The sequence below is a fragment of the Meriones unguiculatus genome, chromosome 11 (assembly GCF_030254825.1).
Source record: "Meriones unguiculatus strain TT.TT164.6M chromosome 11, Bangor_MerUng_6.1, whole genome shotgun sequence".
NCBI classification, from domain to species: domain Eukaryota; kingdom Metazoa; phylum Chordata; class Mammalia; order Rodentia; family Muridae; genus Meriones; species Meriones unguiculatus.
Window position 1 is genome coordinate 101,497,498 of NC_083359.1, and position 15,343 is coordinate 101,512,840.

Below are 15,343 nucleotides of genomic sequence, written 5' to 3' on the forward strand. Positions count from 1 at the left end.
TAGCCCAGGTTGGCCTTCCACTCCTGATTCATCCTGCCTCAAGCTTCACGGTGCTGCCTCAAGCTTCACGGTGCTGGGATGACAAGTATGTAACACGACTCCAAACAAGGATTGTTCATTCTTTCTGTTGTACTTCATATTAAAACCAGGACCTTATTCATGTTAAACAAGCTCTCTATCACTGAGCTATGCATGTCTCTAGACTCTCCTTTTTTTAGTTTTGTTTTCAGACGTATGCTGCTAAGCTGCCCAGGTAGGCCTTAAATTTGCGATCTTCCAGCCTCTGCCCTCTGAGTACTTAGGAATGTAAGTCTGTGCCACAGGTCAATTTTTAACTTAATTTAAAGAAGTGTTTTTTTTGAGGTAAGGTCTTACTCTTTCAGCTCAGGCTGGCCTCGAATTCACTACACTCCTCCTGCCTCAGCTTCACAAGCGCTGAGATTATAAGTGTATGCCACAACATTCAGCTGGCTCCATTCTTGAAGCTACATAAATCCGGGTGCTTCATTTCATTTCGTTTTTGTAATCTTGTGTAATGATACAGCATTCCAAGTGAGCTTGCATGGGCTACTTCACCTGAAATGAGCTTCCTGGAGTTAGGGTTCCTGAAGCCCGCGTCTCTGGAAAGTGAAGAGGGCTGGCTTCTCTCCTCGCTCTGCTGCCGCCCCGTCAAAGCGAACCGCTTCAATTTTCCCAGCGCGAGCTTCCAAGGCATTAAAAGATGTGTTTGTAGGGTGTGATCAGCTGAAGAGCACCCCAAAGCTGTTTTACACATCTCCAAATCTTTTGACTGTACTGTTCAAAACATACACAAAACCACCACTTCGGTAATACTGAAATACTTTTTTCTTCTCACATTACAGCGAGTAACAGGGCTTGTGGATGAGGCCTTGGACATCTGCCTGAGGAGTGGAAGGAAGAACAACTTCAAAGCGCCTTCCGTCAAGAACCTGCTTCGGGCCAGGCTGGCTCCCGGGTCTCCATTTTGTGAGCGGGTCGGCTCCCCCAGGACTCCCCGAGTCAGGGGTGTGAGGGGGCGCCGCCCGGGCCTCTGTGCGCCCGGCGCCTTCTGGCGGGCTCAGGGTTCCTGAGGCAAAGGGCTCAGTTCTCTTGGGCAATTCGGAACTGCAGAGGTGAGGGACACAGCCCTGGGCTCCATCGCTGGGTTTTACGATTATTGTTCTCCCGAGGCGCCGCCTTCCCACTGCCAGGCTCCGCCTGGAGGCGCGCTCTGGAGCAGCTCCGCCGCCCGCCCGCCGCGCTTTCCTCCCGAGGCGAGAAGGTTCCCGCCCCCTCTGGCACCGCCCCTCCAGGATCTGCGCATGCGCCTTCGCCACCCTGGGCGGTGCTTCCCTCCCTTTCCTCGAGCCTCGGGGCGCGCCGTGGGCGGAGCCTCGTGGGGGGCGGGGCCACCGCCCCTCGGTGGGGTCCAGGCCGGGATTAGTTGGTTTCGGCGGAGGAGGAGGAGGAGGAGGGAGTCGCGAGCGCCGAGACAAAGCCGCGTCCGGAGGACCGGCGGGGGGGAGTGGGCCCGGGGCTCGGTGGCGTCCGGGTCGGCTGAGGGGGTTCCCGCGCCGCTGCCTCGCAACAGGTCGGCCGCCGGGCGCGCGGCCTCGTCCCCGCTCGGTTCCCCGGGCCCGCGACCCCCCGGGCTACTTCTCCGCAGGCCGCGGCTGGATCCCCGCTTCCATGCGGTTCGGCTCCAAAATGATGCCGGTAAGCCGGTGGGCGTCCTGCGGCCGCCGGGGCCCCGAAGGGTGCGGAGCGGGGGGTCGAGTCAGCCGAGCCGGTGGAGCCCGGGGCTCCGGGGCTTCGTCCTGCTCGGTCCCCGCGAGGGTCGCGGTGCTGCCCCGCAGGTCAGTGCGGCCACCCTGGCCGCTGCCCAAACTTTGCCTCTCGGATTGAGACCTTCGGGGGAGCTTGTTTTGAAGGTCAGGAGCCGGGGAACCGGGAGCCTTGCTCTTAGCCTCGCCATTCTTTTAATTGGTAAAGCCTTTTACTGACGTGAAGCATAACGCTCACAAGGGCTTGCTTTTCTCTCTCTTTCTTTCTCTGTTCTTTTTTTTTTTTTTTTTTTTTTTTTTTAACTTGAATTTCGATCTGATGTCGGCGATAGCAGCCAAGTCACCCTATCTCTTTGTGGAAACAGGTTTTTAGCAAATGCAGCCCGAAAAGTTTTAGCTCGCAGGGAAACTTCTGTTCCCCGCTGCCACAGCTTGTTCTGCAAGACCTCTAAGATGAGTGAATTCTTTGGCATCTGACTTCCGGCCACCAGACTGCAGGTGACCTGCAGGTTGTTGGAGGTGTTTTTGAAAAGCCCCTTTCCTTAGCGAGCGCAAGATCTGGCTGGTTGTGGTGGCTTGTTGTCGTGCATTTATTTCCTCATGGGTGCTGTATTTGCTCTTCTCTCAGGGAGGATCGGTCTTGCAATCAACTTACCTTCTATTTTTATAATAATTTTTATATATGCTTTGAAAAGTTCATGTATTTTAATCATAGCTATCCCTAATTTCTCCTCAGTTCATATTGTCACTTGTTTAAGAAAACAAAACAAAAAAATTAAAGCAACTTTTTTTGCTTTTGTTAAATCTGTGGACTAGAGTAATAAAATGTATGTGTGTGGGTTCAGTTTTGTTTTGTTTTTGTAACTACACATGCAGAATGTACTATATTGTCTCTTTGCCCCCTGTGATGTGTAGGATGTCCTACCTTTTTTTTTTTTTTTTTACCTTGTACACATATATAATAATTTGATTATTTGGGTTTAGATGGTTTGGGATTGCTTGTATTGATAAGAGTCAAAGAATTTGTAATTGTTAGCATTTTGTATCTTCTGGTTTAGTACTCATTGAGTTAGGTTTGTGACGTGAATATCTTTTTCAGTATAAATTTTACCTACCTTTGTTTTATATGCATTGATGTTTTGCCTGCATGTATGTCTGTGTGAGAGTATCAGATCTTGGAACTACAGACAGTTGTGAGCTGCTATGTGGTGCTGGGATTTGAACTGGGGTTGATTTGGAAGAGAAGTCAGCGCCCTTAACCACTGAGCCATCTCTCCAGCCCCTGTGATGTGAACACCTTAAAGTACATAACCTTGATAATGATACGTTTTGCTAACTTTTTAATTCATGTGTTTTTACGACATTGTTGTGAAAGGACTTTTGCAGGTTGCTTGTCAGTTTTCCCTGTAAAGAAAGAGAAAAAGAATAGTTTTTTTCCAGTGTGATTTCTTCCTGAAAGATCAGTTTAATATCAAATTATCCTTTGTTTTTTGTTTTTCTTTTTGTTTTACATAGGGATGTTTTTCTCTCAACTGAATAGCAGATCATTAGCATTCTTATAAAAAGTTACGACGGAACTGAAATCCCTTTAGCAGGGTGGATGTTTTGAATCTTAGTGGAATAGGTGTAATATGAGTGGTGTACTAGCTTTGAAATTCGATGCCCTTTGGAATTTTGTGCAGTATTAGTAATCCCAGATGTTCAAGAAAAATTTGTCTCTCAGCTTCCTCGTCTGTAACTTGGGGATGATAGAATGCCAATTCTTAGGGTGGTTTGGAGTATCAGCGTTCCTGTTTATGAAGAAAGGGGTCAGTGCGGTGCTGGCCAGGGATAGGTGCTAGATAAAACTGAATTAGCAATAGTGATTAAACATGAGGTTCCTACTCTGTGACACACACACATAGATATTTTCCTTCAGCAGCCTCGTGTTCTTTTTACAAAAGATTTATTTTATGTGTATGAGTTTTTTCCTTGCATGTATGTCTGTATGCCATATATGTGTGCCTAGTGCCCACAGAGGTCAGAAGAGGTCATCAGATCCCCTGGAACTGGGGTCATGACTGGTTTGTGAGCTGCTATGTAGGTGTTGGGAATTGAACGGAGGAGCTCTGTAGGAACAGCAAGTTCTATTAATGGCCAAGCCACTATCTCTTCACCACCCAAGCCACATGTTGTATATGCCTTTATACTTGTATTAGTAGGGTACCCGAAAACAGACTTTTATGTGTGTGGTAGTAGGAATTCATCCCAGGGCCTTGTATACACACTAGACAAACTCTGTCACTGACTGAACTGTAAAGCCGTTAAACGTCTCTTTTAGTTTAGCTATGTAGTACCTGGCTGGTGTGGCACCTACTTTGTAGCCCAGGCTGCCCTTTAGCTCACAGCAGTCCTGCTTCAGCATCTGGAGTGCTGGGATAGTAGGCATGGCCCACCATTCCTGCCTGAAAACCATTTTCTTAAATGTGGTTTTCAGATTTAGATTTTAATATGCTTGGGTTTTTATTCTAACATGAGTAAGGTTTTGTTCTATTTTGTTATTACTTTGGAAAACTAGCCAGTTTATTAGGAAAAGCATCATGCTAATGAAAAGATGTGCATTCAGAACATAGACTAGTTGCCTTGATACTTTTTTAATGTGCTAAAATATACATAATGTATAATTTTCTGGTTCTAACCATTTTCAAGTGCAGTTTTGTGGCACTAAGTACAGTCCTTGGTTTGCTTTGCATTATATTAAATATACATATGAACAAATGGTATTCATATTTTCCTTGCCAAATAGTACAGACTCAAGGAGTTTTCCTTTATGTGGGACGTGAAGTGATAATTGGTTACAAAGCCAGAAGGGAAGATGCATCTTAGTAAACTAACTAAAAATAAATAGAGAATCACAGTGGAGCTAATGATAGGGTACTGTGCAGTAGCAGGATGATTCCTGCCATGGTTAGCATCTCTTGTTCTGTGGTATCTCCTACACTTAGTGAGGAGAAACTGATTTCACAGTTGACACCTTACCTTCATCTAAGAAGGGTTATTTTACTTGGAGAGAGTGGCTTTTTAGTGTTCCATTCACTGAATTTCAAATGGAGGCAATTATCCAAAACAAAAATTCTCACCCACTTGAAAATTATACTAGATTTCTTTTATGCATTACTTTCATTTTGTAAAGTGTTATATTCCAACAAAAATATTTTTTAATGAAAGAGCAAATATTTGCTGCTCTTTTCAGAGAACAGCTTCATAAGCATTTCTGTTCATATCTGCTATTGAAATGGTAAATTAAAAACCCACACCCCACAATCAGCACTGCCCTGTAGAAGGCTGGTAAGCTTGGATTTTCATGTATGGGAGCATTTGGCATGTTGCGTGGGAAGTGGGGTGTACGGTCCTGTGGTGCCTGACAGTGTCTTTACACACTGTGGCTGTTGTGAGTGAGGAACTGAACTTGAGAAAAATGATTTCATTTTAATTATGTTTAAATAGCTGTATGTGCCTGGTGGTGACTGGTTTGCACGTGCAATCAAACCAAATGTCATCATACTACGGATAATATTTTCCAGACACAGCAGCTTATTTGAAAGAGCTCAGTTGCTCTGACCATGGTTTAGTTTTAAGTTTGCGGCGTTTTCTGTCAGTGCTGCAAGGGCATAATTACTCGGAACTGTTCTGTGGTGCTGGAAGACAAAATCTGAGTCTCTGAGCGCCTGGCATCGGGTGCACCTAGCTGGGTACCACATCAACTGCTTAGCACCTCTGCACCTGGGCAGCAGCAGCTTTTCTCTTTCTGTAGTTTTGCTTTGTGCAGGGCCTAACTTCTGCTTAAACACTGTATTTTCAAAGTCTAGTTTTATTTGCCAAGATTTCCCAAACTGAAATTGTTTTAAGTTACAGATGTGGAGCATGAGCCTGTCTGACTGTCTTGTGCTCTGAAAGAATTCCTTCCGGCTGAATAGGAATATAAGAAGGTGGTGTGGGTTGGGTTTTACTCTAAATGAAGTTTGGACTAAACTCTTAAAGATGCGTTCTTTAGAGTTGTAATTCTCAAAGGCTGTTGAATGGCCTGTTTTTAAAAATGTGCAAAAGATCTCACATTTCATGTGCTTCAGTTTTGTGGTCTTGTGACTTCAATTATATTATGTGTGAAACACATTTAAATTTTTCTTTTTTTTCCTTTCAGAGAAGTCAAACAGTATAAAGAAATGTGAGCAAGTATTCACTGCCCCATATTTAAAAAATTCAAGTGAATTAGCTTATCTGGAAGGGACCTTGGAGGCTCATTCTTACTCTTCTAGGAAGAGCTGGCAGTCCCCCTTTCCCAGCAGACTCTATGGACAATGAAGACTTTTTGTGCTGGAGTTGTTAAGGAATACTGTTGCCTGTTATCTCTGGTGATCTACCGCAGTGTGGCAAGCCTTAAAAAGGCCTCTAAAAGCTGTCTTAACACCGAGCCCTTGTGAAGTCCGCAGATCTTCAGCTCAAACTGCGTAGCAGTGCCTTCTGATCCGATTTGTTGTCATGTGTTATAAACCTCTCCCTAAATTTCTCCAAGTATCTCAAAGAATAAGAGGCATGAGACATAAGAGCTTTGGAATCCAGAGTGTTCTTGTCAGCTCATGCCACTCAGTCAGGACAAACACTATTTAAACACTGGCTTTCAATAGCGTGCTAGGTACATTTTTCTCTAATCAGTTAGAATTGAGAAAACATAGATACTGTGACCACATCTGAAATGTATTCTTAGTTGGAGTGCTAAATACAACTTTTAAGATTCAACATCTATTGAATGTAGAGGTTTTGGTCACAGGAGCTCCTCAGGGAATCAGGAAGCATTAAGGAGGCAAACACTAAGTACTGCTTTATCAGAGAAATACAAAGTCTTGGTTATAGATTGTGGGTAAGGAATTTAGCAAGTATGCTTTTTGGTTGTTTTAGCTTTTTTTCTTTGTAAAATAATTTAAAAGTTGTTATATTTAGATTATACTATCACCAATCTGTCATTAAAAAAAATGTCCACCACAAGGACAGCAACAGATCCAAAAAGTCTGGGCACAGGGGTCTTTTCTGAAACTGATACTCCAGGCAAGAACCACTCATGGAGATGGCCTGGAACCCCTGCACAGAGGTAGCCTATGGCAGTTCAGTGTCCAAGTGGCCTCCATTGTAATGGGAACAGGGAATGTCTCTGACATGAACTGATTGGCCTGCACTTTGATCACCTCCCCCTGAGGGGGGAGCAGCCTTACCAGGCCACAGAAGAAGACAATGCAGCTACTCCTGATGAGACCTGATAGACTAGAATCAGAGGGAAGGGGAGAAGGAACTCCCTTATCAGTGGATTGGGAGAGGGACAGAGGTGGGAAAGAGAGAGGGTGAGATTGGGAGGGAGGTACGGATGGGGAATACAAAGTGAATAAACTGTAATTAATAAAAATAAAAATAATTAAATAAAAAAATAAATGTCCAGTTGACTGGTCACAACTACTGACCTTCTGAAACACATGTTAGTTGCTTCCTTAGAAAAATTTAAAAAGATTGTGTGCCTGTGTGTGTGAGTGTGAGTGTGTAAAGGTATGTACATATAAGTGCAGGTGCCTGTGGAGGCTAGAGGTATCAGATCCCTTGGAGCTTAGAAATTTAGGTATATTTTAAACATATCAAGTAAAAGCCTTATAGGAAAGTAGTGTAGAAAAACAAAATGAACAATTATAAAGTACCCATTTAAGCTACTAGTGGTAATAAAGAAGATGGCTGGGGCACTTTGCTGATCTTCCACTGTGGGACCATCTGTTTGACCTAAGTTGGAGGTGGGTGAGGAGGGGTTGGGAACCCTAACTCTCCTCATAGGTCAGGCGGAAGGCTTCTGTTTAGAGCCCCTTTGTGTAATACAGGCCAGTAACCTAGACAGACCTTTCTAGCTAATGTCCTTGTTGATCTTTCCATTCTCATTCAACAGAATTTGAAGCTCAGAGTAGTTTCAGTAATTTGCTCCTGGTCATTTTACTAAAGTGAGATTTGAACAAGCTGATTGCAAGTACATGCTTTGCTCAAGCTTGAAACCCTATAGCTTGGGCTATGATATTTTATGTTATTTTAGCTAACGGCTAATAATAACTTCAAATATTGCTCTTCAGAGGCTAGAAAGAGGGCTCAGTGGTTAAAGACACTTGCTGCTCTTCCAGGAGATTGGAATTGGCTTCCCAGCACCCAAGTCAGGTGGTTCAGAAAGGCTCCTGCCCTGGGGAGCCAGTGCTCACTTCTGACCTCCACAGGCACCTGGCCTCCACAGGCACCTGCACACTCATGGCATATGCTTTCTCTCACACACACATATCCACATAAATGAAAATAAAGCTTAAAACATTCCCTCCAGAATGTAACTAATTTTTGAAGTAGAAAAAGAAAACAGATATTTTCTATTTAAAATGCATACCAAAAGAGAAAATTGGTTAATTTTCTACCATGTTCTCACTAAAAAGGAGATCATTAGCTGCACCTAGGTAAAGGAAATAGTGCAGTGACCTTTAAAAAATTTTTCCCCTGTAATAATACTGTAGAGCGCTCCTCAGATCTTTCTCATGCATAGGGAGAAATTTCCTAATAGTTATCTTTTTATGAGGGATGTTTAATAAGCCTCCTGCAGTGGTACTTTTAAACAGGGTTCAAAGGAGATGGTGTTGAAAATAAGACAAAACAGACAAAGGATGGAACAGAGGCATTGGGAAATGTTGAAGGCAGAGAAACTGAAATAGCTGGGCACATTCTACAACTATATCCAGTTGGTTTGATGGTGCAGAAGGACCTGATGTGGTGACAGGGTGGGTGATCTCTTCTTGTATACTCAGGACTGTCTATATGGTGAGTATGGGGGGACTGATTTGGATGGAATCATGATTGTATCAAACCTCTTTGTTCTTCTTTTTTTCTCATGATGGCTGTTTGGGGACAGTACATGTTCCATACATATTTAGTGACTTCCCACTGTTTTTCACGTTCCTTTCTGAGTGTCACGGATACAGAACAGGACAACTTTGAGGGAGACTACCTTTCATGGAGCTTGGGGAGGTGGAGACAAATGTAAAAGGAAGTAATGGCATTAAAGGGAACTGGCAGCAGCACTTTGTATCAGGTGGTCAGGGAAGTGACATTTCTGGATCTGCACAGCAGGAAGGAGCCAACACTGAAGATTTCCACATTTCAAATGGACAGAATTCCTATTGTCTGGGGCAGAGGTCCATCATGAAGCATTGGAAACCAGATAGATAGATAGACCAGAGCTTTGAAGGCAGGGGAGAGCAGCAGGAAGTGAGGTAGAGAAGTAGAAGCATGTAGATTTTGTGTGGAGGGGTAGCCACTTGAGGAGAGCAGGACAGTGAGACTTGGCACGATCTGATGACTAGGAAAGCTTGTTCCATGGCTGTGTGAGGAAAGGATTCTAGGAGCACCCTGGTGGAAGGGTGGAAAAGGCTATAAGGATACTATGAGAAATGAACAAAGGGGTCAGTCACTTTGCCACACCAAGGTTGTAGAAACTGGTTGTAGACTCAGCGAATACAGTTCACCACTTGCTCTACTACTTGCCTTAGTTGACACTAAGAGGTGGAAGGAGAAATAGCAGACTTCCTAGGGTTGGGAATCAGAACAAGGCTGGAATCTAGCTGTTTACCTGTCACTCATTTCTTTACTTCCCATTCTGTATTGGGGATTCAGGTCAGGGCCTTGCACATGCTGTCTTCAGCATTTTTACCCTCCCCCCCCCCACAACTACTTATTTAAAAAATGTCTTTTGTCTCCACATATGTCTGTTTACCATGTGCATGCCTAGTGTCTGTAGAGCTCAGAAGGTGTCAGATCCCTTGGGACTGGAGTTACAGATGATCCTGTGGGTGCTGGGAATTGAGCCCAGTCTTCTGAAGAGCAGACAGTGCTCTTAGACACTAAGTCATCTCTCTAGCCCCACAGCTTCTTGCTTTTAAGAAAGGATCTCCATAAATTGCCCAGTCTTGCTTGAACTTATTCTGTGGCCCAGGTAAACCTTAAGTTTACAGTCTTTTCTCAGCCTTCCAAATACCTAGCTAGCATATAGCTTGTGCCACCAAGCCCAGCCTCGTTTTTTTTTTTTAATTAATTAAATTCGAGTTTGCTTGCCCTCACAACTAGTGTAAGTGCTCTAGAAAGCTTTTGACCACACAGCTGTGTTGCTCTAGCAGCTTCAGATCCTAACTGCTCCTTTTGTTTTCATGGTCCTAACACAGATACAAAATGGGCAGAGATCTAAGCAAATCAAGTCAAGCCAGCTTTCATTTTAGAAACCATCTCTTCATGTTTTCTCCATCACACAAGCTGTAGACATGACAGCTAGTCTGTGAGATGCAGGTGACTTTTGATAAATGTGTTTGCTTTGTGAAGTAGGGACGCTATTGTGAAAGACGGTATTTATTCTCTTACTTGGTGTGTGTGAGTGTGGGATTGTTGATGCCACAGTACACATGTGGAAATCAGGACAACTTTCAAGGGAGAAGATTTCCCCTACAGTGGGTCCTAGGGATCCAGTGTGGGCTTCCAGGCGTGCACAGCAAGCTGTTATTTAAGGTATCTAGGATCTTGGTATTTTGGGTGTTGCTCTTTAGAGCCTGAAACACAGGTGTTTATGCTCCTTTCTTTTCTTTTTTCAGCCATTTGCTCAGTGTACACTCAGATTCTTTATCTCCAGTCTTTTTTTCCTTGGGATGATGCAATGCACACCTTGATTGCTATTTTTGCTCCAGTCTATACAAAATTGTGTGTCCCTGTGGTCTTTCTGAGCAGCTGTTTTTCCCTCTTAAAGACAGACCTCTAATATAGCACAATGAACTCCTTAGCCAGATACCAAGTTTCTTTGTTATCTAGCGCAGTGAAGTTAAACCTTTCGTGTGAAGGGTACATTCTATTTCAGAAGTTTTAGCTGTCTACAGGAAGTGACCAAAAGATTCGAAATACCCAGGTCAGCATTTAGAAGAGAGCACTTGGTCACCCTTACCTCTATCTTCGTGCTCCTGTGGAATCTTACTAGGGAGCCGCAGGGCTTACTAGGGGTGTTTGGTTTTTCTCTGGCTCACAGTCAGTTGTGTCCTTTTGCGTCTTACTGTCCATAGCCAGCCCTGCTCCATTCGACTTTGCCATCTTTCTGTGTGAAAGGCAAAATGAAGTATGTAGCAGTACCTTGATGTAAAACAAGTCACATAACCGCAGAGTAGCAATGCCTGTTTCAGAGGCATTAATCTTTTTTTTTTCCTTTTCCATAATTTTATTTTTCTCATTCGTTACATTTTGTTAATTCTGTATCCCAGCTGTATCCCTCATTCCCTCCCCAATCCCACCCTCCCTCCCTCATCTCCTCCCTGCCCCTTTCCAAGTCCACTAGTAGGGGAGGACCTCCTCCCCTTTCATATGACTCCCTTTTGTCAGGTATTTTCAAGACTGGCTGCAAAGTCCTCCTCTGTGGCCTAACAGTACTGCTCCTCTCTTGGGAGGTGGGGAGGTCAAAGAGCCAGTCATTGAGCTCCTGTTAGTAATAGTCCTTGTTCCCTTACTATGGGAAACCAATTGATTACTGATCTATCCTCATTTAGAAAGACAAATGGGATATGCATTGAACGTATGACAGGAGTCTACCGCAGAAAGCATCTGAAAGACTCTACCTAGCAGTGCTCCAAAATAGATACTAAGACTCACAACCAAACCTTCCGCAGAGTGCAGGGAATCATATGAAAGAAAGGGAGTTTGATGTGGAAAGGATAGGAGCTCCAAAAGGACCAAACGTATCTGGGCACAAGGTCTTTTCTGAGATGGACACTCAACCAAAGTCCAGAGGCATTAATCTTAACAGCAACGTTAATCCCACAGAATTGCAGACAGGAAGAATTCATTAAATAACCTCTTTTGCTACTTTTATTTTTAATTTATTTGTGATTATGACAGCTCCTGAAAGCAGAGTGACCTCAAGGGACGTTGCTCTGGATGATGTGTTTAGACTTGACAGATGTTTAGACTTGACAGAATTAGTTTTAGGTATAGTTGACAAGGTTTTTAAAATTGTCTCCAGATAGGTAGACATTCATTCTTTTCATTTAGCATTGACAAAGCTCACCTGGAAATAATGTTATGTGTTTATGAATAAATGTTTCTTGAGGCATGCAAACTGACCATCATGTTTAGTCTCCTCTAAGCATTCCAGTCTTCCATGCAGCGTTAACTCTCTGACTCATTGTCATTAGTTCACTTGGGCAGACACAGATTGCAGAGCTGCTGTGTTTAAGGGCTGAGTGAGCTCGGAGTGTGGTGTAATGGAGGAAGAGTGAGTAGCTGGCAAAGAGCAGGCCTCTGCCACAGTTGGGTGGTTGTGTAGGAGCGGCTTGAGGAGGTTTTATGTCAGAGTTGTCTAAAATATAGGGGTGGCTTCAACATGAGGGGATGGGCGGGGACTGCAGATAAGTTGTTCTAGGTGGGAAGTGAGGAAACTGGATTTTAGGTTTCTTGGTGACTTGAAGCTGTTACTTTGGAGCATATCATTTAATGTAAGTTTTAGGTCTTTTCCCCCCTTCATATAGGGTATCACTATTTAAGCCACACTGGTCTGGAATTTGGGATGATCCTTGTGCCTCAGTGTCCTGGGTGCTGAGATTATAAGTGTGAGCTATAATACCCAGCTAAGCTCTCAGCACATAGTATCCATGATCCAAAAAAACCGAAAACAAACAAACAAACAAAAAAACCCTCCAAAACTGAAATCTTAGACGTGGACAGGGGGTTGAGTAGAAAATTTCACTTCTGCCTCCTGTGAAGCGTACCTTTATGCTACCTTTATGCTATATGTATTAGGTGTATAGAAAATGCATGAATTTTATATTTATACTTGAGTCTCTTTAATAAGATTTTCATGGGTATTTGCAAATACCCCCAGATACAGAAACAAAGTGAATTCTGGAACATTTGTACTCCTAAGTCCTGATTTCCTATAATTAAATTGGAATTATCTGAAATCAAAATATGCAAAAAAATGATTTCCTTAGCAACAACGCCCACACATCTTAATCCTTTAAAAATATTTTACTTATATGGGTGTTTTGCCTACATGTATGTCTGTGTGCCATGCATGTGCAGTGCCCATAGAAGCCTGAAGCAAGCTGGAACTAAAGTTACAAGCCACCATATGGGTGCTGGGAATTGAATCAGGGTGTTCTGGAAGAGCAGCCAGCATTCTTAGTTGTTGAGCTATTTCTCCAGCCTAATACTCTTGTTCTTGACTTTCCACAATCAGCGGTGTATTATTAATCTTTTCATTCTGCCCCAAAGAAGGCAGTTTTTCATCGTTGTGACCTGTATCTGCACAACAGGCCCTCAGAACATGTTAATGAGTGCATGGTTCAGTGACACTGCAGTTAGCAGGGAGTTGTGGTTAGGAGAAGGACAGACCAGGAGCTTCTTTTGAGTGACTGGCTTTGATGAGATCCATGCCAGAAGTTGCGTATAGAAGCAGCTGCTAATCTGCTTATGTATAGGAATGGATGTTACAAGACAGCAAAGACCAGCAGTCTCCTTGCTTATAAAACACTTTTTTTTATGTGTAATCCTTTTTGCTTTAATTAAAATAACCACAATTTATTGTGTAACTCTTTCACGTTGATTATTTTAGGAAAGGATTGTCTACATGGTATTGAATGCATGCCAGCATATTTTATGTATGATTAACCTCACAGAATATTGTTCAGATTGATACTTCATGTGTTATTAGTCTGTTCTAACTTCTTTTAAGTGGCCTGAGAAATAGTTGATGATACGGAAAAATATTCATTGGCTATGATTTTGTGAATTTGCTTTAAATAACTCAAATTTGGCTGATAGACTTAGGTTAAAAGTGTGCCAGGGTAAAAGACAGTATATTTAGTGAGCACAGAGAATTTTGATATGATTGAGTGTTACTGGAAGATTGGTAGAGAGACTTCATTGCGATTTCCCACATAACTTGACAGCCCAGAGTAGACTCCAGGTAGGAGAAAGGGCTGGACAAGCATGTTGGGCTCTTGAGAGGAGTGATCTTTTGAGAAGTGTTACAGCTGGGATGGCCTCAGGGGGGCTGGGAAGGGACTTCAAGAGAAGTGCTCCTGGGGCTCCTGAAGGAGGTTCCACATCCACAAAGACCCTGCGTACTGCCCTCAGAGATGAGGATGAACCTTTCCGGCTGAGGCAGAGCATGCCTGCGTGAGGCAGCCAGCTGACATGCCGGCAGAGTGACCATAGGAGCAGGAGGGCGACTGGAATGGTCTGATCTTCTGAAACCCTTCAAATGTTGCATAGCTGTGGCCGGGCTGAAAGTCCCCATGAGAGTTGAGATACTGAAAGAAGCTTTGGTTGATGGAGAGAGAGAGAGAGAGAGAGAGAGAGAGAGAGAGAGAGAGAGAGAGAGACCCAGGCTCAGGCACTTGACAGACCCGATCTCTGCCCCTGAGCAATATGACAGTCCTTAATGTTTTTTAAATGAAAAATTTAATATTATTGTGTATGTGTGATACACACACACATGACAGCTTTGTGGAGACACTTCTTCCTTTCCTGCTTTATGTATATTCTGGGCCTCACACTCAGCCCATCAGGCTTGTGCAGCAACTTACCCACTGAGGTATCTTATTGGCCTTGCTATTTCTTAAGCCTCTCTCTGGCAGCTGGGAAGATGGGTCCTTGGGTAAAGTACTTGCTGTGAGAGCATAGGACTTGAATATGGATCCTCAGCACCCACATAAAAGCCAGGCTTGGTAATGCACAACTGTTGCTCCAGTACTGGGGGCAGATAATCAGGTCCAGGGGTGAGGGGAGGAGGCTCACTGGCCAGCCAGTCTAGTCAGTTGGTCAGTTCTGGTTTCAATGAGAGATCCTGTCTCAAAATGTAAGCTGAAGAACAATAGAGGAAGACACTTAATAGTCAGCCTCTGGCCTCCATGTGACACACACACATGCACACACATGGATACACACATCTGTACATGCACACGCTACTTTCTGAGTCAAGGTATTTTTGCAGGGGCACATTAAAGGAGCTTCATGGTACTGTTCTTCAGGAAACAGCCTGGGGCTTTGAGTGGGTACCATAAAATATAAATCTGGAAGGACAGTTCATATTTGCTCTTCACAGAAGCGTAAGAAACCCCTCGGCTTTCTCTTAATCTCACCACTGGCTTAATTACCTAGCAGTTTTGTGAGACTTTTCTTATGCATTGGCAAATTTGAAAAATATCTTTGTTCTTTTTATAAGATTGTTCATTTTTCCTTGAAGGGCACTTTTTTCTCCTTGTATGCCTGGTTTCCTCCAGGTAAGCCTAGAGTAAGCATGAGTTTTCCCAAACGGCAACTCTGAAGGTGTGGTCAGTCTTTACCTTCTGCCCATTACAACAAACGTCTTAGCCCCACACACAGTGTTCTTCCTGTGTGTCTTCACATGGCTTTTAAAACCTAATTAGTAGGACTGCAGAGGTGGCTCAGTGTGCAGAGGTCCTCATGGCCACCCTGACAACCTGAATTTGATA

At 43.6% G+C, this 15,343-nt stretch overlaps 1 protein-coding gene across 1 annotated transcript in view; it reads left to right on the plus strand.

The window, feature by feature from the left end:
- The first annotated feature begins 1,435 nt into the window (after positions 1 to 1,435).
- The window catches only part of Tp53bp2 (tumor protein p53 binding protein 2), a 52,800-nt gene continuing 38,892 nt past the window's right edge, over positions 1,436 to 15,343 (plus strand). Inside the window, exon 1 of the mRNA XM_021633645.2 lies at positions 1,436 to 1,716. Coding sequence (XP_021489320.1) covers positions 1,690 to 1,716 — 27 coding nt within the window. The 5' untranslated portion in view covers positions 1,436 to 1,689. The remainder of the gene's footprint in view (positions 1,717 to 15,343) is intronic.